The 26,092-nt window shown below is 54.6% G+C and overlaps 4 protein-coding genes across 6 annotated transcripts in view; all 4 read right to left on the minus strand.

Annotated features, from left to right (window-relative positions):
- Nucleotides 1-26,092, minus strand: part of LOC132080365 (protocadherin gamma-C5-like) — a 230,175-nt gene that overhangs the window by 121,823 nt on the left and 82,260 nt on the right. The window contains exon 1 of one of the 3 annotated variants that reach the window (XM_059483496.1): nucleotides 10,636-13,095. The exons of the other annotated variants lie outside the window; for them this stretch is intronic. Within the exon in view, the coding sequence (XP_059339479.1) occupies nucleotides 10,636-13,074 (2,439 nt within the window). The 5' untranslated portion in view covers nucleotides 13,075-13,095. Of the gene's footprint in view, nucleotides 1-10,635; nucleotides 13,096-26,092 lie in introns of those variants that run through there. 3 annotated transcript variants of the gene reach the window in all.
- On the minus strand, nucleotides 13-4,154 carry LOC132080609 (protocadherin gamma-B5-like). Its single transcript, XM_059483847.1, has 2 exons — nucleotides 1,730-4,154; nucleotides 13-170 (listed from the first exon to the last, which is right to left on the minus strand). The coding sequence occupies exons 1-2, from the start codon at nucleotides 4,152-4,154 to the stop codon at nucleotides 13-15; spliced, it is 2,583 nt and encodes an 860-aa protein (XP_059339830.1).
- Nucleotides 13,126-18,286, minus strand: LOC132080610 (protocadherin gamma-B5-like). The gene is made up of 5 exons (XM_059483849.1): nucleotides 18,271-18,286; nucleotides 17,824-18,002; nucleotides 15,235-17,751; nucleotides 13,227-13,448; nucleotides 13,126-13,185 (listed from the first exon to the last, which is right to left on the minus strand). The coding sequence occupies exons 1-5, from the start codon at nucleotides 18,284-18,286 to the stop codon at nucleotides 13,126-13,128; spliced, it is 2,994 nt and encodes a 997-aa protein (XP_059339832.1).
- On the minus strand, nucleotides 18,376-24,895 carry LOC132080611 (protocadherin gamma-A10-like). Its single transcript, XM_059483850.1, has 3 exons — nucleotides 22,427-24,895; nucleotides 21,966-22,019; nucleotides 18,376-18,387 (listed from the first exon to the last, which is right to left on the minus strand). The coding sequence occupies exons 1-3, from the start codon at nucleotides 24,863-24,865 to the stop codon at nucleotides 18,376-18,378; spliced, it is 2,505 nt and encodes an 834-aa protein (XP_059339833.1). The 5' UTR covers nucleotides 24,866-24,895.

Below are 26,092 nucleotides of genomic sequence, written 5' to 3' on the forward strand. Positions count from 1 at the left end.
AGGACTCTCCGCTCACCGGCCCCTGTCGTAGCCTCCTTCTCCTCCCCTCCTGCAATTATCTGCACTGTGAGGACGACCGCAGATCTCCGAGCTGCCGAACCAGGAATCCGGCGAGCGAGCGATAGAGCCGATCCACAGCGGGCGGGGCTGCCGGTAGCGCTCCGAGCTTCCTCTCGGTCAACAGCGGCGCCCGCAGCCTCCTCCCGGCACTGCAGGCACCGAGCGCTGCGCGTCTGCCTCGCTCACAGGCAGCTCGCGGGGAAAGGACAGTAGCCTCCGAAAGGTTGCGTCCCGTCCTGTGGGAACCCCCTTCCTCGGCTTTCCTACAGTCGACTTCTTAGTCGATCATCCAGCCCTGAACTAGATACATTTAATACACCTTGAGGGGTTCCATTATTTCTGCCCCCCCCCAAAAACTTTAAGTAAATGTGATAAAAGATATTCTTAGAATATGGCATGCACAGTAATGCTCATATTATTTCCTTAGGCCCCGAAGCTCAATATCCTTCCAGCAACTGTTCAGCCTTTTAGACCAGTCCGTCTTCAGGACTTTCCCTTCACCCATTCGGCAGGTTAAAACGACTCCATGTATGCTCAGAAATAATTATGAATAATCAAAATATTTTCTCCCTGCATTCCGCACAATAAAGACAACACTAAAATTTTGGACCATATTATATTCGAGCAGCACATCCCAGGCTCTTCTGAAGAACCCTGACTTCACCTCATTCTTCAGACACCACTTTGAAATTGCTCCTCACACCTTTACACACCACAGGCTGCGCTTACGCCGGGTTCTCCTTTGTGCAGTAATTCATAAAAAGAGAGCAATGAGCCATAAAACACAATAGAATCTTTCACGTCAGAAAAGAGGGCCCATGTGATCAAGGCCAGCCTTTCTGGCTTGGGGGGAAATTTCAGAACATACAAAAAACCCAAAACGGAACGAAATACAAAAACATGACTAGAAAGAAAACTATCAGGTTTGATGATAAAGCAAGGGGAATGGAAAACTAAAACCAGAGTTTAAAACACAAAAACCAAGGATTTGGAGTTTCTTTTTGGATTTAAAGTTTGTTTTGTACTTTGTTTTCTTTCTTTAGGATTTCTGGTTCCTCTTTCGTTTTTTGAGGTTTTTTGCTTGTTTTGTTTTTCAAATCCTGAATTACCCTGTCTGGGCTGTGTAACCGTTTCTATGGCATAATTTTCTCAAAACATATTACGACACACAAGAGATGCATGAATTTTGTACTCAGGAAGCCGCACGCAAACCTGCTTTACTCTTACAATATCAAAACAACGCTTAGCAACGGCTCCTTCTTTCAGAGTTATCTATCAAGTTCAAGTATACTGCGTCGAGAAACAGCAATGAAAAAAGGTAAAGTAACGTTTTTTCTTTAACTTCAAACCACTGACGAAAACAGCAGAATGCCAGGCATAATTTGCCACAGAAACTTAAAAGAACCTAACGTTGAAGACAAAGCAGAGTTGGAGCACATCTTAAGAAAGTGGCATATCGTATAGGCTCCTACCAACAAAAACATGAGATATAATCACATAACGCCTCATGGAAATACGAAACAGCAACACCACCGCAAAAAAGAACTAACGTAAAGAGCCTCCTGCCATCACCACGCTCATGAAGAAGGCTGACAGAAAATTAGCGTGCGATATTTACACACCTGGGGTACATCGGGATTTGCGGGTGGTTCTCCCGTCAGGGCGGTACTGCCCGGACTCGGCTTGTCGCAGGAATCGCCGCCCAGAAGCTCCTCCGCCGACAGGATGGGCACCGGCGGCGGCGGCGGCCAAGCGGCCTCGGGCACGGCGCGGGCGGGCGGCGGCACGCACAGGTTGTAGGAGTAGGGCAAGGTGCCCTCGCAGAAGTCGGCCGGGAAGGCGGCGCCGGCCAGCGAGAAGCGCTGCGCGCCCAGGCAGCGCAGCACGGCGGGCGGCCCGGCCCGGCGCAGCCGCGCCAGCACGGCCAGCGCCACGCTCAGCACCAAGAGCGCCGAGAGCAGCGCCAGCGCCAGCACCAGGTAGAACTGCAGCTCGGCCGCCGCCGCCTCGGCGCCCGCCGGCCGCTCGCTCAGCTCCGGCAGCGCCTCCTGCAAGCTCTCGGCCAGCACCACGTGCAGCGTGGCCGTGGCCGACAGCGCCGGCTGCCCGTGGTCCTTCACCACGGCCACCAGCCGCTGCTTGGCCGCGTCCCGCTCGCCCACGGCGCGCGCCGTGCGCACCTCGCCGCTGTGCAGCCCCACGCGGAACAGCGCCGGCTCCGACGCCTGCACCAGCTCGTACGACAGCCACGCGTTGCGCCCCGCGTCCGCGTCCACCGCCACCACCTTGGCCACCAGGTAGCCGGCCTCGGCCGAGCGCGGAACCACCTCGAAAGGCGCCGCCGCCGCCCCTCCCGCAGCCTCTCCCGGCCCGGCCGCCGGCGGGGCGGGCCAGAGCACCCTGGGCGCGTTGTCGTTGCGGTCCAGCACGAAGACGCGAACCGTGGCCGTGGAGCTGCGCGCCGGCGAGCCGCCGTCCTGCGCCCGCACGGCCACCGTGAACTCGCGGCACTGCTCGTAGTCCAAGGAGCGCTGCGCGTACAGCGCGCCGCTCCGCGCTTCCACCGACACGAGCGGCGCCGCGCCCGCCGCGCCCGCGCTGCCGCCCGCCAGCCAGTAGCTCACGCGCCCGTTGGCGCCCGCGTCCGCGTCCCGCGCCTGCACGCGCAGCACCAGCGCGCCCGCCGCGTTGTTCTCCGCCACGTACGCGCTGTACGCCGCCTCCTCGAACACCGGCGCGTTGTCGTTCACGTCCGACACCTCCAGCACCAGCTCCCTGCTGCTCCGCAGCGCCGGCCTGCCCCGGTCCCGGGCCACCACCGACACGCGATGCTCCGACGCCTGCTCGCGGTCCAGCGCGCCCGATGTCACCACCTTGTACGAGCCGCCCGACGACGCCACGATCGACAGAGGCGCCTCTCCCGACAGCTCGCACGATACCTGACCGTTCTCGCCGGAGTCCAGGTCATTTACGTTCAAGAGAGCCACTACGGTCCCGACAGGCGCGTCCTCAGGCACCGGGTTCGACAGCGACAGAATCGTGATCTCAGGAGGATTGTCATTCACATCCAGCACCTCTACCTCCACCTTGCAGTGCGCCACCAAACCCCCTCCATCCATCACCTCCACAGCCAGGCTGAACGCGCGCGTGTCCTCGAAATCCAGCGCCTCCTGCAGCGTGATTGTCCCCCTTTGGGCATCTACTGCGAACTTCTGAAGCACTTTAGCCGGCATTTCTCCGAAGCCGTAAGTGATGTAGGCGTTGCTGCCTGCATCTGCATCTGAGGCTGAAACGTTCAGCACCGTCGATCCCGGAGGCGTGTCCTCGCGCAGGCTGACGCGGTACCGGTCCTGCGCGAACACGGGTGGGTTGTCATTGGCGTCGGTGACGTTGATCCACAGCTGGGCGGTGCCAGTCCGGGGCGGGTCTCCGCCATCCAGCGCCGTCAGCGTCAGCCGCAGGCTCGGCTCGGTCTCCCGGTCCAGTGAGTGGCGCAGCACCAACTCCGCGGATTTGCTGCCATCTTGGCTCTCCTTCACCTCCACCGTAAAATACGTGTTTGTCTCCAGCTCGTAGCCCTGCAGAGAGTTACTACCCACGTCCGGATCCTCGGCCATGCCCAAGTGAAAACGAGCGCCGGGAGAAGTCAATTCGTTGATCTCCAGCTGAAATTTGTCTCGCAGAAAGCGCGGTGTGTTGTCATTCACGTCCTCGATGGACACCTCGACGTGGAAAATGTTCAGCGGGTTGTGCACCAGCACATCGAACCTGAGAGAACAGGTCGCCGACTCGCCGCACATCTCCTCCCGGTCCAGCCTCTCGTTCACGTACAGGTTCCCGTTCTCCTCATTCACCGTGAAGTATTGCTTCTCCTCGCTCAGCCGCAGCTTGCGCGCCGGCAGCTCGTCCGCGCTGAGCCCCAGGTCCCGCGCCAGCGGCCCCACGAGCGAGCCTCTGCCCAGCTCCTCGGCGATGGCGTAGCGGACCCGCTCGGCCGCCGCCCGGCACCACACGCACAGCAGCAGCAGCAGCAGCGCGGCCAGCAGCGCTCGCCCGCCGCCCGGCCCAAGCCTCTGCCGCCGCCTCACCGCCATTCTCTGCCCGCTGCGCTCGCCGCGCTCCTGCCTCCTGCCGCTGCCCTGCCTCCCTTCCAGCCGCTCTCGCCGCCCAAAGCAGACACCGCTCAAAGCCACCCACACCGCTCGGGCCGCCTCTCGCCGCCGCCGCTGCTGCTGTCGGTGCCGCTGCCGCTGCGGCCGGCGCCGGGCGAGCGAGCAGCCTGCGGGGGCAGGACGCTGCGGCGGCGGCGGCTCCAGCGGCGCTCGGCGGCGGCCAACAGCGACACCCGGAGGCGCCGCCGCGACACTGCAGCCGCCGCACGGCCGCGCTCAAGGGCGCCCGGCTTTGGGCGGGGCTCAGCGGCTGCACCGGCCCCGGGGGCTCTCCCCCACCAAAAACACCGACAGCGGGAGCTCCTGCTTAATTCCACTCCAAGGCGTTACTATGTGAGATGTGTTGGAGGGTGCTTTTAGGGAATTCTTTTCAGTCACAGTGAGTAGTCAGAAGGAAATAGTCATGGCAGGGCAGTAAATAATAGAATTTAGCCACTGTTCATAAAATCACGGCTCATTTACACCACCAAGAAACGATAATATGGGGAAGACGTCAAGAGGTTTTTCGCAGTTCTCTTGAATTGTCCTTTCATTATCTGGGATTAATAGGTTGGAGATATAGATCAGCCTAAAGCAATGTAAGCATCCCTTTATGCCAACACACCAGGACAATATTTACTCTTTTCTTTATGACTCATTAAAGTTGCTTCATCTGCAACTCCATATCTGAGCGCCTGACAATGGATAGTGCAAAGAAACGCTAAGTCCTTCATAAGTCCTTCATAGAGCAAGACAATACTTTCAGTTTCCTATTATAACTTTTCTGTAAAGGCTATTTAATCTACAGCTCTGATATGAGCAGAAACACTTTGTGCTAGACTTGAACCTTGGAGGCACATCCAAAACTTCTCTGGGCGATATCTTCCCTTTTATCACAGCCCACACTGAAACACTTTCTACTAATCAAAACCTCCCTTGTCATAATTAAAAACACTGGTCTGCTGTACAATGATCACTGGCCCTGCTTAAAGGATCTCTGTCCATGTTTCCTAGAGGCCAATTCATAAATTGATACACTGAAAAAAAATGAAAAGTCTACACAAAGGGATCATTTCTCTATGACTGAAGACCTTAAACTCCTTCAGTCCTTCTGCACTGCAGATAACGCTCAGGAAACTTCCGTGATCCTTCTGGGAACTCTACTATGTCCATTGGGATATTGACCCAAGATCTGAATACAGTCCATGCCCTCAAACAGAGAGTTTAGAGGAGAGGAAGGAGAACCACAGAACCTGTCAGACAGAGTGCTTGTCATGCAGTGCGGGACACAATTCCAGCAGCAGCTGCCCAAGGGCAGCTCATGGCCCACCTCATCACAAAGCGCTTCTCTGCAAAGCTCTTCCCTGTCCCCCGCTCTCTGTTTCACCTGGGGATTGCCCCACCCCAGCTGCAGGACCTTGCACTTTGATCCATTTCATGATGGCTGCACAGGGGCCACTTCTCCAGCCCATCCCCGGCTGCCATCTCTGCCCTGCAGTGAATCAGGTCCAATCGGTGTCAGCTGCAAATTGCCTGAAGGTGCCTCAATCCCATTGGCCATGCAGGTGCTGAACAGAACTGGGCCCAGTCAGGGCCCTGCAGGGACAGCACAAGTCACTGCTTTGCACCTGGACATGGAGCCACTGTCTGGAACTCTCTGCAGGTGACTCTCCAGCCTGTTCCTCAGCCATTTGACAGCCTCCAGCTGATTGCCCAGCAGGTTCCTCTGGGTGATGGCCTGGGGGACACTGCACACCTTCTCCCACTGGGCCCTGCTCTGTCCATGGAAACCTTGGCTGGGCTGGGTGGTCACTCTGCACTTGGACAGCTGCAGCAGAGATCATCCTGCATGATTACACCACAGACAAAATGTTCCTGGCTGAGCACACCAGGAGTGCTTGTGAAACCCTTCCTCTGTGCAGCTGGAAACATCCCAGGTGTGTGTGGGAACTGCACCTGCACTCGGGCAGCTGGCACAGAGGAGACCTTCCACATGAGATCAGACACCCTGAGCCTGAGCTCATCACAACAAGCAATGCAAGAGTCAGAAACACATGGAAATGGACAGATGCAATAACATTTTGTAGGTCTGCCTTGCTCTACAGAAGCAACTCAAATCCCACTGGACTCCATCAGGCACAGACTGGTGTTATCTGTGACATGTGACAAGCAAGGCAATCACCCAGTTCTTCTCCAGCCTCACACACACAGCTCCCCTCTCTGCTTTTTCTTCCATGCCAGGCCACTGTGAGGTTTTGCTTGTGGCCATGCCCTCACTGCTCCAATCCATCATGAGAGGATAATGCACTACAGCCACGCCCAGAAGGGAGGGACAATTGTCTGCTCACCACCATTATGATAAGGAACTGAAGGATTCTAGAGCACACAAATGCTAAACAATCATAATAAAAAATCAGTAGTCGTGTAACTGAGAATATCTTATGAAACCATTTGCTTTAATGGAATCTTCTCCCCATCCTTATCACATGCTGTGTTCCACAGAGAGGCAAAGTCTACTAAAGTCATATTTCCATGTATTTCTCCCAACAGGAAAAAGAAGATAAGTCACTCCAATATCTCCTTCCTTCCACTCCCACTGCAAAAAGAGCAAGGGACATTAACACACCATACATTACTCAAAAAAAGGTGGATTGTTCATAATAATTATACCCACATACTGAGTAAATCAAGGGAAATGAAACAAACCGAAAAACCCACAAAACACCCCAAAACATGAATCAGATCAGGCAAGGAAGCATTAGAAGACAACAAGGAGTCAGAGACGCCCAGTGTCAAGTCTTCTAGGCCTTTATTGCAGGCCCTAAAATTCATACCTGAGAGCACCTGGAAGTCACTGAGAAGCTGCAAGTGTGTGGCCCTCAGGACTTGCACGGGACAATAGTACAGCAGGTTCATTTGAAGAACGAGTCCTCTCCTCAGTAACTATTTCTACTGCATGGCCTGCTCACCTTGCACAGTTATAAACACATCTTTCTAAAAAGCTTCTCATTGGCCTCTTTCTCAAGGTAAATTTTCTGACAAATTACAACAGATTCTCTTATTAATTCTGCTTCATAGCCCCTACACACTGTTCAATCTAAAATGACTGAAGTAAGCATGTGATGAAAAACCACAGTCACTGTCTCCTATTTAAAACAGTGACCTGGAATGTGAAAATCAGCTGCAACCTTCCTAAAGACAAAGCCCTGAATTAAGTGTAATTACAATTCTGAAGAAACTCTTTATCCCAGTGTGCCACAGAGATACAGATGGATAATCGAGGTTTCACAGAGGATTAATTAGCTCATCCAGCCAAGAATTATGTTCAACATGAAAAGTTACTGTGGAAAATGTTACCCTTGGAGGACTGACATTGTCTTTCATGACAGGGACACCAGAATCAGAACAACAATGGCACTGACATTGGTACCAAGCATGAAATCCAACCATTTCTCTGCCACACCCACACTGAGTCCCCCATTTGCCTGGCACAGAACTGAGCTCTCACCCTCCTCACTCTGCATTCACAGCCTCCAGTTTCAGCATCAACACCAACCACAATTTTGGTTCCATGTTGGCCACAGAGAAAAACAACACCTTGGGGAAACATCCATTCATGAAGTTGTATTTGTTGAATAAAATATTCAAGATCAGGCTGGCTGGGGCTCTGAGCCACCTGCTCTGGTGGAAGATGTCCCTGCCCATGGCAGAGCAGCTGGAACAAGAGGATCCTTAAGGTCCTTTGCAACACAAACCATTCTATGATTCTGTGTTTCTACAATAATATGACTACATGTACAGCTTCAAGGGATTGATAAGAGATATTCTCCCTACTGGATAATTATGTGTTTTGGAGTTTGCAAGATGGCCAGACAAATTCAGCTTTACTCCTTAACAAAAACACAAGCAAACCAACCAACCCAAACCTACCTCACCCAACCCAACCCAACCAAATTATCCAAAGGAACTGAAATGAACCCAGACAAGAATGGGAAAATGCCAGAAGAGTATCAATCATGGCCTCACATGGCAGATTGGGTCAACTGCACTATAAACACAACCCAGCAAACTGGACTGGAGCCAATACACAGGGGCCTCACACAGGAGCTCAAACCACAGGCCCCAGGCTGTCATTTCCTTGGACACTAAGGGATAGAAAAAGCTTGGAACCAAAGCTGCGGGCATCTTCCAAATACCAAGATAACCAAAACTGGACACAATCCATTCATTCATTTTGAATTGAATCACAGTGAACTCCAGCACCAGCCCTGTCTCTGCATACACAGACTTCTTCTCTCTGGCCAAACATAACAGTACAGCAAATTTTATGTACAGACATGATTAGAAGAAACCTTGTGTGCACAGTTTCTCAGAGCCCAAACATCACAATTAAGGTCATCTGTTCCTGCCAATTATTTGAACAAGTGGGAAATCTCATATATGCCATAAATTATTACCAGCCCTGTCAAAGACCCACACATCCAAGTATCACCTCAAAGGCAACGTCACCATTCTTCAGCACAGGGACTCCTCAAAGCCTGTGGGACTATCACTTTTGATGCAATGGAATTTGGAACTCGAACTAGGCCCTTTCAGTCCAAACCACACAAATGAAAATCATAAGACTCCTCGTGACTCATTTTCAGAAGGCCAGCAATAGCCCCGGGGATCAACTACACACATGCCAGACCCTCCTCACACACCACAAACCCAACACTTCCACATAAAGGCATCACAGCTCCCATGGTTAGCAGAGACCTCCAGAATTTAGTGAGACTCCATCAACAGGAAATTTGCCCAGACAGTATCTTCATACTGCTATTGATAATATTCGACATGTCACCCTAGCCATGGGACAAGAAAAAGCATTTATTAAAGAGATGTTCTCAAGAAATATCTCTAAGGAAGTCTCTCTCATTTAGCCTGTGACCATGAAAGAACTATCTTCAGATGATCAGGAGAGCAAGACAGAAATTTAACACCTGCAGGAAAGAAGAGCTCACAACACACTTCTGGGTTATATAACACAGAGTAGATGATTGATGATGCTGTTTATAGGCACTGAATACACATCTTGCAATTCCCATACCCCATAAATACAAAATTAAGTTTTGCAGTGACACAATTATGATGACCAACAAATACTTATTAAGGACCTGCCAGGGTTCTCCATGCAGCTGGAATATGGATCTTCTAAACAACTACTTTGGGGAGAAGAACTCCACATTCCTTCATGCTAGAGATAGAAACTGGACAGGGAATGGAGGAAAACATTCCCCTGAGTCTTTCAGCAGACATTCACACACAGCTCACAGCACTCAGATTTCCTACCCTTCACACCATTCATGGTGTCCTTTCACCCATCTGTCATAAAAACATGAGAGAGTGGAGGCCCAGTACCCAGACCATTCCTCTTCCCAGCACCAATTTCACACATCTGTCTGTACATCTCTGTGCTGTGGAAGATACATTTGCTGCTCACTGGAGTTTTGTGAAGAGCATTCGTAGGTCTGAAAGGAAAAGCTGGGCAGTCTTCCAAGAGACACAGAGTCAGTGAATATCTGCTCACAGGGAATTATGCCCACCTTGTATCTCCCACTGCACCTTGAATCTCTCCCTTCCCATCCAGGCAATTCTCTTGCCATGCTACATATTCTCTAGCCCAGGCTCATGCAGCTCCATATGGCAGAGGTCTACATTAAAAAAACAAGAAAACAACCAAAGCAGTTCTACCATTTCCTCCTCCACATGCCGATGCCCAGAGCCGTTTCAAAGAATCACTACTTTGACAGGATCCTTCACCCCCATAAAGGACAAAAATACATCATCTAGGACCACTTGCTGCCTCACCAAATTTTTTCTTCAAGACAAAGACCAAGGCATGGATGACACAAACACTTCCTGCAGACCTCCACTAGGTATTATGGACAACAATAAATGTGGAGAAGAATGTGCAGAGACGTTCCACGCAAAGGCATCAGCATTTTGTTCAAGACACATTCTACCTATTCAGGCACATGTGCTCTTGAGAAAACACTGGAGCCTCCTAAAAAGTTGTATTTCTCAATAACGTGATCCATCCCTTAAGAAGATATAATACTAAGAACAAGACAGATTCTACGCAGGTCACCTGACATAGGGGAAACAATAACTGGAACCGGATCAATACCCAAACCTCCGACCTACTACAGCCTGCCAACAGCAGCCTTCTCCCTCCTTCCTCCATCACACACGGGAACGCGGAGGACCCACCCCAGGTTCACACAATGACAGAAATGGGTACCAGCCTCCGAAACTTCACCAAAGGAAACCTTACCACGCTTTTAGTCAAAGTCTCCTATCCAAGCCAGAGAACACGGCGGGGAAAGGGCAGGGCACTATCAGGAGAAAGCGTCGCGGAGAAAATCTGGACAGAGGAACTCACCGAGGGAGGAGCGGGGTCCGAGGGGAGGGCGCCGGCCGTGTCCTCGTCGCCGAGCAGCGGCGCGGGCTCGTCGGGCGGCGGCCGGGCCGGGAGGGTGTCGCAGCAGCTGGCGGCCGAGAAGCGCAGGTGGCTCTTGCGCGAGTCGGCCGTGAGCGACACGTCGTGCGCGTAGGACTGCAGGAAGGCGCGCACGCCGTCGATGCCCACGAAGTGCGAGACGGGCACGCCGCGCGAGGCGCCGCTGTCCGGCGGCAGCAGCTGCTGGCGGTGGCAGCGGCGCAGGCGCAGCGCCAGCAGCAGCAGCAGGAAGGCCACGAAGAGGCACGAGACGGCGGCCACGGCCAGCACGAGCCAGCGCGTCAGGCTGGCGGCCGGCTCGCCCGGCGCCGCCGCCTCGTGCGCCGCGCTGCCCAGCTCGGCCAGCAGCTCGGCCACGCTCTCGGCCAGCACCACGCTCAGCGTGGCCGTGGCCGACAGCGCCGGCCGCCCGTGGTCCCGCACCAGCACCACCAGGCTGTGGCGCGCCGCGTCGCGGGCCAGCGGCGAGCGCGCCGTGCGCACCTCGCCGCTGTGCGGCCCCACGCGGAACAGCCCCGGCTCCGTGGCCTTGGCCAGCTCGTAGGACAGCCACGCGTTCTGCCCCGCGTCCGCGTCCACCGCCACCACCTTGGCCACCAGCGCGCCGGCCTCCGACCGCCGCGGCGCCAGCTCCACGCCCGACCACGCCGCCGCCGCGGCCGCCGGCGGGTACAGCACCTGCGGCGCGTTGTCGTTCTCGTCCACGATCTGCAGCCGCACCGACACGTTGCTGCTCAGCGCCGGCGCGCCGCCGTCCTCCGCCCGCACGCACAGCTGCAGCTCGCGCAGCTGCTCGTAGTCCAAGGAGCGCAGCGCGTACAGCGCGCCCGTCTCCGCCTGCACCGACACGTACGACGACAGCGGCGCGCCCCGCACCCGCCCCTCCGCCAGCCGGTAGCGCACGCGCGCGTTCTGCCCCCAGTCCGCGTCCGTGGCGCGCACCGTCAGCACCAGCGCGCCCGCCGCGTTGTTCTCCGCCAGCCGCGCGCTGTAGCGCTCCTCCAAGAACACCGGCGCGTTGTCGTTCACGTCCAGCACCCGCAGCGCCAGCACCGCGCTGCTCTGCAGCGACGGCGACCCGCCGTCGGCCGCCCGCACCGTCACGTTGTACTCCGAAACCTGCTCCCGGTCCAGCTCTCTCGCTGTCACCACACGGTAGTAGTCGTCATAGGACTTCTCCAGGCGGAACGGGATGTCCTTGTCGAGCGAGCAACGCACCTCGCCATTCACTCCGGAGTCCCTGTCCTGCACGTGCAGGAGGGCCACAACAGTTCCCGGCTGGGCGTCCTCTGGTATCTCATTCAGCTTTGATGACACTGTAAGTTCGGGCGCATTGTCGTTGACATCTGTCACGGTGATCGCGACTTTTGCAGTGTCAAAAAGACCTCCACTGTCATGTGCCTGTACCTCCAGTTCGTATGAATTGTCTTCCTCAAAATCCAGCATCCTCAACAGTTTGAGCGCTCCAGTTTCAGTATTCATATGGAAAATATCCGATTCCATGTGGGTCGCTTTCTTCATGGAGTATTTCACGTGTCCGTACAGCCCCTCGTCGTTGTCCGTAGCTGTGACAGTGACGAGGACAGAGCCCACGGGCACGTCCTCGGGCACACGCACCGTGTACTCCGCCTGGCTGAACACGGGCGCGTTGTCGTTCGCATCCAGCACCGTCACGCGGATCCGAGCCGTGCCCGTCCGTGCCGGATCGCCGCCGTCCATCGCCCTCAGCACCAGCTCGTGAAACGCCGCCTCCTCCCGGTCCAGCGCCTTCGCCAGCACCAGCTCGGGACGCTGATCGCCGCCGGGGCCCGCCTGCACGGCCAGCGAGAAGTGCTCGTCACCGCTCAGCTCGTAGCTCTGCAGTGAATTCCGGCCCTTATCAGGGTCATGAGCCCGGGGAAGTGGAAACCTCAACCCTGGGGCTATCATCTCGCTAATTCTCAGCTCTGCTTCTGCCTCTCGGAAGCTCGGCGCGTTGTCGTTAATGTCTGTGATTTCTACTTCGATTCCGTAAACCTGCATCTGTCCCTCCACTATCAGCTCACAGCGCAGCACGCATTTCTCCACCAGCCGGCACAGCTGCTCTCTGTCGATCCTCTCTGCCGTCACTAAATGTCCCGTCTTCCCGTGCAGAGCAAAATACTGAGTCCTACCTCTTTCTGTTATGTGGACGCCCCGTTCTCGGATCTCCGGCAGCTGCAGCCCCAGGTTATTGGCCACGTCGCCCACGAACGAGCCCTTGGGCATCTCCTCGGGCACCGAGTAGCGCAGCTGCCCCCACGCCGCCTCCCACGCCGCCAGCAGCACGGCCCAGAGCAGAGCTCGCTGCCGCCGGCCCCAGCGCCTCCCCGCCGCGCACATCTCGGCCGCGGCTCCGCCTGAACCGCAAACACTCCCGCCGCTCCCTGTCGGTCACGCCGCCGATCCCGCTCCCTCTCTGCTCTCCACTCGCTTCTTCCGACTCCGCCGCCTCTAGCGCAGCACGGTTCCGCAGCACAGGGACGATCCCAGACCTCTCGGCCTCCGAGCCTAATAGGAAACGAGTGAGCCGATCCGCAGCGGGCGGGGCTGCCGGTAGCGCTCCGAGCTTCCTCTCGCTCCTCTCGGTCAACAGCGGCGCCCGCAGCCTCCTCCCGGCACTGCAGGCACCGAGCGCTGCCCAGCGCTGCCTTGTACACGGACGGGAAGGAGACATTCGCCGCAGGGACCTCCTGCTTTTGTCCCGTCGGTCTCTCCTTTTGTGGTCGAACACATCTCGACCGTGAGGAAAGCAGAGGTGTCTCGTGAGCAGTGTACTTTTATCTGGCAAAAAAATATAATTTGCTATCGGCGATGTAGATAAAGGAAATATCTTGTCTTAGTCTTATCCTATCAGTCTAAAAACACGAGTTGAAGCCGTGTAGCTTGATTGATTGGTAGGACAACAGCAAAACAAAAGAGGATCACAAATACAATACGCGATGATCAAACACAGAATTCTGCCCGTAGGAGTAGCGGAGATATGAGACTCATTAACCCAATGGCAGGGACTTTGCTTTAAATTCTCGGGTTCATACAGGAGACGGTCTAAATTAGCTACTGCACTATGAGTGACTAAGAAGAGGCGTTTAAAGGCGGAAGAAAGTGAGGTCTAACACAGCCCCTTAAAAATACCATGAAGTTTGATTGCTCAGGCACCTCCCAAGTGCTCTGGGATGTCTCCCTGTAAGACATTCGTGTGAACAGAGGACAGGAGGAGAACCCCTGGGTACTCAACGCTCATTATCTCCCACCCCCCGATCTCAGACTGTGGGTCCCTGGAGCCCGTTTCGCTGACTGTACTACACCTGACACGGAATCAGGAAGTATCTGCAGTGAACCTTGACAGAATAATCTCAGTTAATACACACTTACATTGAATAAGTCGTTCTGTATCAACGAGAAAGGGCTTTCATGTTCTCAAGACCAAAGGTGCTATGAACAGAAGCCTGTTAGCAAAGTACTAATCCTTTCTTATTCACCTTGGCACGAAATATTTTCAACAAGATACTGTAGATAAATAGGAGAAGAGCTGGATGCCCTAAACACTGGGGATAACTGTGGATAATTTATCCATGTGGATAAATGGACAATGGATAAATGGATAAATGGACTTGGTTCAAGCACTTAAATCGTTATTTTGGCAGATCTCTTTGACATTTGATAGAAATTCTCACGATCTCTCCTGTCTATCCTTGTAAAAACCGATGTAAGAACTATTGAGAATAAAGGGAGGAAAATTTAAATAAGGTACAAAGTATCCTCTCTTTCTGTAAAAAGCAGAGAGAAAGAAAACTAGCTTTCTTTTTCCACACTTTCTTCACTTTCACTTGTGAATGCAAGAAAGATCAGAAATGTTAAAAAATATTGAATTACCACACAAGATGGAAAACCACTGTTAACAGCTAAATGCTCCTACTACTATTCCCATTCCTGTCATTTCGACAGCAGAATTCCCATAGAATTAGCAACATTCTCGTCTTTCACAACTGGTGGATTGCCTGACATTCTCCATTCACCTAATCCCACTCTCAGGTTGCCTTTAAGAGAATACAATAAAAAGGAAGAATTAGCACAAGGTTTTGTATCCTGCCATCCACCAGAATCCATGAGCACATTATGTAGGAAAAAAAATTGATTAGGGAAGAATCCACAGCATCCAGTGTCAAAATGTTTTTCTCAAATACGTAATACACATACAGTGGATTTTCCTCTCTACAGTAATGATTCGCCTTTACCATTACTACTAAAACAAATTAAAGTGAACGTGAAAGTTCTAGGCAACAACTTCGATTAAAACCTCAAACAGATACCACCGAAAAACCAATTATTGCCTGCAATAAAGGCTTAGGCGTCAAGGGAGGAGTGATCGAGCCTTATCAACCCGTTAGGCAGAGACACAGCAGCACAATTCACCAATATAATCCGGGGGAATAAGAGGAAAAAAAGACAACGCTTCGAAACGGCTCAAAAATAACAACGGCAACATGCAGATTTACAGACCTGCGGTGCGTCGGGATTGGCGGGCACCTCTCCCTCGGCGGCGCTGCTGTTAGAGGTCGGCTTCCCCAAGGGCTCGCCGCCCAGAAGCTCCTCCGCCGACAGGATGGGCACCGGCGGCGGCGGCGGCCAAGCGGCCTCGGGCACGGCGCGGGCGGGCGGCGGCACGCACAGGTTGTAGGAGTAGGGCAAGGTGCCCTCGCAGAAGTCGGCCGGGAAGGCGGCGCCGGCCAGCGAGAAGCGCTGCGCGCCCAGGCAGCGCAGCACGGCGGGCGGCCCGGCCCGGCGCAGCCGCGCCAGCACGGCCAGCGCCACGCTCAGCACCAAGAGCGCCGAGAGCAGCGCCAGCGCCAGCACCAGGTAGAACTGCAGCTCGGCCGCCGCCGCCGCCGCCTCGGCGCCCGCCGGCCGCTCGCTCAGCTCCGGCAGCGCCTCCTGCAAGCTCTCGGCCAGCACCACGTGCAGCGTGGCCGTGGCCGACAGCGCCGGCTGCCCGTGGTCCTTCACCACGGCCACCAGCCGCTGCTTGGCCGCGTCCCGCTCGCCCACGGCGCGCGCCGTGCGCACCTCGCCGCTGTGCAGCCCCACGCGGAACAGCGCCGGCTCCGACGCCTGCACCAGCTCGTACGACAGCCACGCGTTGCGCCCCGCGTCCGCGTCCACCGCCACCACCTTGGCCACCAGGTAGCCGGCCTCGGCCGAGCGCGGAACCACCTCGAAAGGCGCCGCCGCCGCCCCTCCCGCAGCCTCTCCCGGCCCGGCCGCCGCCGCGGGCCAGAGCACCCTGGGCGCGTTGTCGTTGCGGTCCAGCACGAAGACGCGCACCGTGGCCGTGGAGCTGCGCGCCGGCGAGCCGCCGTCCTGCGCCCGCACGGCCACCGTGAACTCGCGGCACTGCTCGTAGTCCAAGGAGCGCTGCGCGTACAGCGCGCCGCTCCGCGCCTCCACCGACACGAGCGGCGCCGCGCCCGCCGCGCCCGCGCTGCCGCCCGCCAGCCAGTAGCTCACGCGCCCGTTGGCGCCCGCGTCCGCGTCCCGCGCCTGCACGCGCAGCACCAGCGCGCCCGCCGCGTTGTTCTCCGCCACGTACGCGCTGTACGCCGCCTCCTCGAACACCGGCGCGTTGTCGTTCACGTCCGACACCTCCAGCACCAGCTCCCTGCTGCTCCGCAGCGCCGGCCTGCCCCGGTCCCGGGCCACCACCGACACGCGATGCTCCGACGCCTGCTCGCGGTCCAGCGCGCCCGATGTCACCACCTTGTACGAGCCGCCCGACGACGCCACGATCGACAGCGGCGCCTCTCCCGATAGCTCGCACGTCACCTGACCGTTCTCGCCGGAATCCAGATCCCGTACTTTTACCACGGCCACCACGGTGCCAGTCGGGGCATCCTCTGGCACGGGACTCGAGTGCAAAAGAATGGTGATCTCGGGCGCGTTGTCGTTCTCGTCCGTGATGTCGATCTGCACTTGGCAGTGATCTGTGAGCCCGCCTCCGTCCCTCGCCTCCAGACCGAAGATGTATTTACTCTTCTTCTCAAAATCGAGGGTACCTGCCATTCTGACCTCGCCGCTGTCGCTGTCGATAGTGAACAACAAAAGGACGTCGTCAGGGACGTCACCGAATGAATAGGAGACTTGCCCATTGGAGCCTACATCTGCATCCGTCGCCCGTATCTTCAGCACCAGAGACCCCACCGGCAGATTCTCTGCCACTCGCGCCTCGTATATAGATTTGCTGAACACGGGTGGGTTGTCATTGGCATCTGTCACGTTGATGCGAACCTGGATAGTCCCAGACCTTGCAGGTTCCCCGCTGTCCACAGCTGTCAGCACCAATTCAAAGGAGCTCTGCTTCTCCCGATCCAACACTCCCTCCAAAACTAATTCTGGCAGCTTGCTTCCACCTGAGTTCTCCTTTAAGGCCAAACTGAAAGATGGGTTCCTTGTGAGCTGGTAAGACAGCAGCGAGTTACTTCCTATGTCCGCATCTCGGGCCATCTCCAAAGGAAAACGAGCACCAGTAAGCGTCCATTCACCAATCTCGAGGTCCAGAACAGCCTTCCTAAAGACCGGGGAATTATCATTCACGTCCTCGATGGACACTTCGACGTGGAAAACGTTCAGCGGGTTCTGCACCAGCGCCTCGAAGCTGACAGAACAGGTCGCCGACTCGCCGCACATCTCCTCCCGGTCCAGCCTCTCGTTCACGTACAGGTTCCCGTTCTCCTCATTCACCGTGAAGTATTGCTTCTCCTCGCTCAGCCGCAGCTTGCGCGCCGGCAGCTCGTCCGCGCTGAGCCCCAGGTCCCGCGCCAGCGGCCCCACGAGCGAGCCTCTGCCCAGCTCCTCGGCGATGGCGTAGCGGACCCGCTCGGCCGCCGCCCGGCACCACACGCACAGCAGCAGCAGCAGCGCGGTCAGCAGCGCTCGCCCGCCGCCCGGCCCAAGCCTCTGCCGCCGCCTCACCGCCATTCTCTGCCCGCTGCGCTCGCCGCGCTCCTGCCTCCTGCCGCTGCCCTGCCGCCCTTCCAGCCGCTCTCGCCGCCCACAACAGACACCGCTCAAAGCCACCCACACCGCTCGGGCCGCCTCTCGCCGCCGCCGCCGCTGCTGCTGTCGGTGCCGCTGCCGCTGCGGCCGGCGCCGGGCGAGCGAGCAGCCTGCGGGGGCAGGACGCTGCGGCGGCGGCGGCTCCAGCGGCGCTCGGCGGCGGCCAACAGCGACACCCGGAGGCGCCGCCGCGACACTGCAGCCGCCGCACGGCCGCGCTCAAGGGCGCCCGGCTTTGGGCGGGGCTCAGCGGCTGCACCGGCCCCGGGGGCTCTCCCCGACCAAAAACACCGAGAGCGGCAGCTCCTGCTTAACGAAAAGTAGGAACCCTTATGATTACAGCAGCAATATTCGCGTAATAACGACCTAATTATTTGTAACTGCAGTAAACATGGAAATATGTATTACACCTTATCAAAGATTTTTTGCCCTCTCTGGTTTGAAATGACACGAAAATCAGAAACTAAATATGTGTTCCAAAATTACAGATAGGTTCTCGCATGCGCGGTCAAAGAACTGAAGCCAAAATCTGAAAAGAAGATTGCTGAGATGCTTTACAATTTAATTGTGCTAGTGGTACCCTAGATATTGTTAGCCCATCATCTGTGCAAAACCGGTGTGAATCAAAAGGACATTTATCCAGTGATTAACAACTGCAGAAAAACCTGAAGCCCAGAAGCAATGGATGTGCTCTCAGATGAATGGCCGTGTACATACTTACCTAGCAGAGAATTAAAAAAATGCAAAGCAGTGCAGACTCTGCCCTGTGTCCATCCTTACACTGACTCTCCTTCCATCCAGAAAACCTTCTGTGCTTTTGGTGGAAACTCAAAAATTAGGCCTGCTACAATAACTGATGTAATATTTCCATTGTTTTAATTTTCCTAACCTCTAGGCAAAAGTCTCACCATCTCCCCAGTCCGTTTTAGGACTGCAAAATCAGCTGAATGGTTTTCAATGAATTCTGAAGATTCACATACAAATCCCAAACTTCATTTTGACCTCATCAGAGAGGGGGAGATCTTTCAGTGCTGTGATTTTCTGGTGCTTTATTGCAACACAGCCTTTAAAATTGTTTCTCAGAGCATCTGGAAACGCACTGAGGCTTCAAGGTGCAAGCTGGCAAGGTGCAGGAATATTAAAGGACTATGAGGTCTCTCTGACTGGACTAAATGACTTTGGTAAGCAGCAGAACAACAGAAATCCTTTCCACTTATTAAATCAAAGAAGCCAAGCCAAATACCTCCCACTGCCATACACGGGGGAATCAATGGCTACTGTGACACCTCAGGGCCTGTGCAGTGCAGGAAACCACAGAGAGCAGCACGTAGCTCTGTAGACCTCAGAGACACAAAGAGAATCCCCAGGTAAGTGGAATTGGACAGCAGCATGTTGCAGCTACCCACTGGAGTTTAGCAATTTCTCATTTTCCTCACATACAACATTCTCTCTTCACTTGGTTCTCAAGGGAAGTTACTATTTCCTGCAAAGCAACTCACAAGTGGGAAAGAAACATGAACCATGGCGTTCCAGGAAACAGAGCCTGAATGGAGATCCAAGGTGGAAAATGTAATTGCCACTCTCACAAACTCTTTATCAAACTATGCACTTCCCTTCTTTTATCACATGCGCTGATCTACAAAGATGCAACTGCTCCTAAGGCAAATTTTACATGTCTTAACATGACAAAATTAGAACACTGATGTACCCCCCCCACATGTTCTCATTCCACTTCAGCTGTAATAATATGTCAATGAAAGAAAACCACACAAGCAATGCATGGATGCATTAGGAGTGTTTTCAGAGAAACTCACCAGGAAATCTCAGGCCTTTCTCTGGGTAAGGGAATTCATTCCTGAGAGCCCCTGGAACACACTGAGGTGTCAGGCTAGAAGTGAGACCTTGAAATTTTTTTCTGGATTACCGGTGTCACTTCATTTCATTAAACTCTCAAGAGCTCTCATCAGCTTTTCTACTATGGGGCCTGCTCATACCCCACAGATTCGAAGGCCCAAGTTTGTAGGCCCAACTTTCAAGGCCTAAGCTTGAGGGCCTCAGTTTGAAGGCCTGATTTTAAAGGCCCAAATTTAAATACCCAAGTTTAAAAATCTATGTTTAAAGGCCTAAATTTGAAGGTTTGTTTGAAGGCCTATGTTTGTAAGTTTTAACAAGTACCTAAGACACATGTCTAATATCTAGAGGTAAGGCACTCTAAGTAATTCCCTCTGAGGAAAAGCAAAGAAAACTGCACAGAACCATAACTATGTGATCCATATAACACCTAGGGTTATATGGCTATACCAACCCTTGAGATATTTCAGCAACTCTTCCACCAGCCCTGTCTCTGTGCATGCAGAATGCTCAGACATAACCCAACAGGGACCCCTTTGCAGACAGACACCACTGGAAGAAGTTTTCCACACAACTTCTCCTTTTGGAGAGCAGGGATCACAAAACAGGTCCACACATATGGACTCTGCTCATCACTGATGCTTGAAGAAATGTAACATGTCTAAACAGTCATAAGCAATATGCAGCTTAGCTAAAGACTCAGATCAGAATCAACTCAAAGATGTCTTCATTCTTCCTAAGCACATGGACAGTTTTGAATATCTATCACTTTGGAATCATTAATGTGAAGTTTATGCCTACATCCAAAAGGTACCACTCACAGTGAAGAGCTGTTTCAGACATGACAGAGGATGAAATGAGTGACGTTCTGGCACATGCTTCAAGTAAAATGCCCCAAACCCTGTCTAATTTGCTGCTAAATTAGACTCTCCCATTCCTACAATCCTACCAATTTCAACACCCACAAAACACCAGCAGTAGCATCCACATGCAAGAACCAGTAATACCATCTGAAGGTTTGCTCAAAGCTTGGAAAAGCTTGGTACAAACACACTGAAACTCTACAGCACAACAGTAACAAGGACATATAGCTGGGGAAATGACATTTCCCACAGCATTTCTTAGACACAGAACCCTGAAGCATGCACTTCCCTGGGCATTGCTTGCAGAGAAATTCATTGGAGAATTGCCATCCTTTTCTGGACATAGGAAAAGGGCACTTGGTCAAAGTGGCACAGGCGTTGGCACATCCAGATGACTGGATCACAGAATCCCACTTTGCCTGCTGAGGGGCCAGTCTCTCCCTGGGAACAATCTCTCCCTGACTGTTCACCATGAGTAGCTTACAAGTAAGATCAGTGACTCTAGAGACATTTCCAGATAGAGTTTTAGGCACACACAGGCCCACCTTTACCTGGTCATGACAAACAACTCCACAGTTAAACTATCATTCACAGAGAGCAACCATTACAGAGAGCAAACGTATGAATCCGCAGTTTGGCCATTTATAATCTGAATATATTCATTTTATGTAGTCTAGGAATGGACCATGGAAGTTAAAAACACACCTGCTTTCTCTCCAGCAGTGCTTCCTTACACACTGCACCTGTAGGAGTCTCCTGAAACTCGTTACAGATTGTTTTGTTCTCTCTGATAGTTACCATTAGCAGAGGAACTCCACTGCAAGAAAAGTTGCATAGACAACTTACTATGGCTAACATTTAACTTCTAAACATGTGTGAGAAATAAGACAACTTCTCTCATTAAAAATTTAAGGAAACACATCTATAAATGTCTTTCCCTGTCGAGTTGTAAAAATGCAAGGCATGTATCAGACAGCCAGGCAAATGCAAGAGATGTGATGCGAGATTAGCAGACACAAAGACCCATCTTAAGATCAGTGCAAAGAACAAGACAAGAAGATAACGTCTGCAGAAATGAAGGGTTGAAGCTCATCTCAGTAACAACTTTTGGAGAAAATACATAATCTAGGTATTAAAAGTGGGGATTGGAATGAATTTCCATATTGCAAAGCTCGCCTTGCGACATTTCAGATTGGAATATATGAGGCTATTAATTAAACATATTTACTATGCATTAAATACATTACAATTCATTAAATAGATTGGAATATTTAAACACACCTTTTGTCATTAGAACTTCAATAATATCTGTTTAACCACACATATTTGGGAAGGAGAGAATTGCATTGCATTAGACTACAGATCAACACTGAAAACAAATCTTATCTTATCTTTTAACAATCTTTCACACACAGACCCCATTATTTGCATCTCCTGCCTCTAAAGCCTTGCACGTTGTGTCCCGACCTTGACAGTTTGAAAGCAGTTTCCATCAAAATACCAGATATTCATACGGTTTCCCTGCAACATGCACAAGGATAACTTAGAGCCTTCAAATAGGTATCTCTACCGCTCTGTACTAAGAGGGAAGAAATATGTCTCGGCCAAATGCATATCAGAGAAGAAACGGGAAGGAGGTGAAACACTACCTGTCCTTCAAAAGCTACAAAGGCAGCTAGGATCATATGATCCAGAAACAACTTCATTTAAAAAACCCTCGAGCCAAGAGCAGTCTAACCTTATCATACATCACTCACAACCTGGAAACCCAATACACGACCACATGTCCACAGTCGTGTGGCCAGCACCTCCCAAAAAAAAGATACCTTGCCGTCCATGTCAGGAAAAATCACTCTGAAAGACACGGAAAACAGCGGAGAACCAATAGAAGAAAGAATAGCGGAGAAAAACTGGTACGGGGAGCTCACCGGTACGGAGGCGGAATCCGCGGGGAGGGCGCCGGCCGGGTCCCCGTCCCCGAGCAGCGGCGCGGGCTCGTCGGGCGGCGGCCGGGCCGGGAGGGTGTCGCAGCAGCTGGCGGCCGAGAAGCGCAGGTGGCTCTTGCGCGAGTCGGCCGTGAGCGACACGTCGTGCGCGTAGGACTGCAGGAAGGCGCGCACGCCGTCGATGCCCACGAAGTGCGAGACGGGCACGCCGCGCGAGGCGCCGCTGTCCGGCGGCAGCAGCTGCTGGCGGTGGCAGCGGCGCAGGCGCAGCGCCAGCAGCAGCAGCAGGAAGGCCACGAAGAGGCACGAGACGGCGGCCACGGCCAGCACGAGCCAGCGCGTCAGGCTGGCGGCCGGCTCGCCCGGCGCCGCCGCCTCGTGCGCCGCGCTGCCCAGCTCGGCCAGCAGCTCGGCCACGCTCTCGGCCAGCACCACGCTCAGCGTGGCCGTGGCCGACAGCGCCGGCCGCCCGTGGTCCCGCACCAGCACCACCAGGCTGTGGCGCGCCGCGTCGCGGGCCAGCGGCGAGCGCGCCGTGCGCACCTCGCCGCTGTGCGGCCCCACGCGGAACAGCCCCGGCTCCGTGGCCTTGGCCAGCTCGTAGGACAGCCACGCGTTCTGCCCCGCGTCCGCGTCCACCGCCACCACCTTGGCCACCAGCGCGCCGGCCTCCGACCGCCGCGGCGCCAGCTCCACGCCCGACCACGCCGCCGCCGCGGCCGCCGGCGGGTACAGCACCTGCGGCGCGTTGTCGTTCTCGTCCACGATCTGCAGCCGCACCGACACGTTGCTGCTCAGCGCCGGCGCGCCGCCGTCCTCCGCCCGCACGCACAGCTGCAGCTCGCGCAGCTGCTCGTAGTCCAAGGAGCGCAGCGCGTACAGCGCGCCCGTCTCCGCCTGCACCGACACGTACGACGACAGCGGCGCGCCCCGCACCCGCCCCTCCGCCAGCCGGTAGCGCACGCGCGCGTTCTGCCCCCAGTCCGCGTCCGTGGCGCGCACCGTCAGCACCAGCGCGCCCGCCGCGTTGTTCTCCGCCAGCCGCGCGCTGTAGCGCTCCTCCAAGAACACCGGCGCGTTGTCGTTCACGTCCAGCATCCGCAGCGCCAGCACCGCGCTGCTCTGCAGCGACGGCGACCCGCCGTCGGCCGCCCGCACCGTCACGTTGTACTCCGACACCTGCTCCCGGTCCAGCTCTCTCGCTGTCACCAAGCGGTAGTAGTCCTCGTAAGACTTCTCCAGCCGGAACGGGACGCCTACGTCGAGAGAGCACCGAACCTCACCGTTGGCCCCCGAGTCCCGGTCCTGCACGTGCAACAGGGCGACCACCGTCCCTGACGCAGCATCCTCGGAAATCTCGCTCAGCGCCGACGACACTGTGAGTACTGGGGCATTGTCGTTCACATCTGTTATTGTAACCACAACTTTGGCAGTGTCGGAAAGAGCTCCGCCGTCATGTGCCTGCACCTCCAGTTCGTAGGACTTGCCTTCCTCGTAATCTAGGCTCCGTAACAAGGTGATTGCTCCAGTGTCACTATCCAGATGGAAAAGCTGCGAGGCTCTCTCGGTAATTTTGTGAATCGAATATTTCACGTTTCCGTACAACCCCTCGTCGGCGTCCCTGGCAGTGACAGTAACGAGGACAGAGCCCACGGGCACGTCCTCGGGCACACGCACCGTGTACTCCGCCTGGCTGAACACGGGCGCGTTGTCGTTCGCGTCCAGCACCGTCACGCGGATCCGAGCCGTGCCCGTCCGTGCCGGATCGCCGCCGTCCATCGCCCTCAGCACCAGCTCGTGAAACGCCGCCTCCTCCCGGTCCAGCGCCTTCGCCAGCACCAGCTCGGGACGCTGATCGCCGCCGGGGCCCGCCTGCACGGCCAGCGAGAAGTGCTCGTCACCGCTCAGCTCGTAGCTCTGCAGCGAATTCCGACCCGAGTCAGGATCCTGAGCGTCTGGCAAGGGAAACCGCGACCCCGGGGCTGTCATTTCGCTCATTCTTAGCGCTGTCTCAGCCTCTCGAAAGCTCGGCGCGTTGTCATTAATGTCCGTGATTTCCACTTGGATCCCATAAACCTGCATCTCACCCTCCACTATCAGCTCACAGCGCAGCACGCATTGTTGCACACTCTCGCACAGTTGCTCTCTGTCGATCCTCACCGCCGTCACTAAATGTCCCGTCTCCACATGCAAAGTGAAATACTGCTTACTACCTTTGTCCGAGATATGAATGCCGCGGTCTCGGATCTCCGGCAGCTGCAGCCCCAGGTCCTTGGCCACGTCGCCCACGAACGAGCCCTTGGGCATCTCCTCGGGCACCGAGTAGCGCAGCTGCCCCCACGCCGCCTCCCACGCCGCCAGCAGCACGGCCCAGAGCAGAGCTCGCTGCCGCCGGCCCCAGCGCCTCCCCGCCGCGCACATCTCGGCCGCCGCTCCGCCGGCACCGCAGCACCGCCGATCCAATCCCGCTGCCACTCAATGCTCTCAGCTCCTGCACCGAGCGCAGCTGCCGGTGCCTCCGCCTGGCTCCAGAATGGACCAGCACCGCGGGGACGATCGGGGACCGCAGGTTCGGGCAAAGGAGAGAGCAACCGAGTGAACCGATCCGCAGCGGGCGGGGCTGCCGGTAGCGCTCCGAGCTTCCTCTCGCTCCTCTCGGTCAACAGCGGCGCCCGCAGCCTCCTCCCGGCACTGCAGGCACCGAGCGCTGCCCGGCGCTGCCCGCCCTGCCTCGCCCCATACCGGGCACGGTCGCCACCGAGATGTCGCTTTGCGTCCAGCGCCGATCTCCTGCCTCCGCATTTCTCCAGCCCATCTCTGCTTTCATCCTCCAGGGTATCACCACCGGGAGGAAGGCAGAGGCATTCGGCGGGCGGGGGTCTTTAACCGCACGGGAAACTCATTACTTACTAATGTCACTATACCAAAATTACAATTCATTTTTCCTATTTAACCCTGTACCTTTTTTAAAATCTTATCCTTTCTCTTCGAAACCATCTTCAAGAACAGGCTGTTAGAGAGAATAGGGGAAGATACCATATCCCGAAGAAACAGAGATATCAGGGTCATTAATACAAGTCTGACGAGATCAATTGCATACGTCTTGAAGTTAGGGAGCTAATTGTTACAGGATTCAATTATAAGTACAAATAAAGATGAAGCTGAATCTCTCAAAGTTTCAGGACTTGAAATATTTGACATAATTTCCCAAGAGATGTCTAGTGTTTCCTTAGTTTATACAGGTTTACATTTAATCAAATCATGGTAGCTTTCCTTTTTTTGTTCTAAAATCAATGTGTGAATCACTGAAGCTCGTTAGTAAACCAATCATCTAAGTATTTCGTAATGACGTTTATATGATATGTGCTCAAGAAAACAATCATGGAACCGTAGAACAAAAGTACAACACCTGAAACACTGCTGACCACTAATCAATCTGCAAATGGGCTTGATTCAAGTGACAAACCCCTCCTCTCGCCAATCTCCCTAATATGTGATCCCATCGTATCTCAGATGTTTAACCTAGTAAACAGAACTACAAAAATCCGCTCTTCTCCATATCCCTGACTTCTACTAAAACCCCCAACATTTTTGTGCACAGAGGATAAAAAAATAACAACCTCTGAAACAGAAATCTTTAAACGCTCT

The sequence above is a fragment of the Ammospiza nelsoni genome, chromosome 16 (genome assembly GCF_027579445.1).
Source record: "Ammospiza nelsoni isolate bAmmNel1 chromosome 16, bAmmNel1.pri, whole genome shotgun sequence".
Classification (NCBI taxonomy): domain Eukaryota; kingdom Metazoa; phylum Chordata; class Aves; order Passeriformes; family Passerellidae; genus Ammospiza; species Ammospiza nelsoni.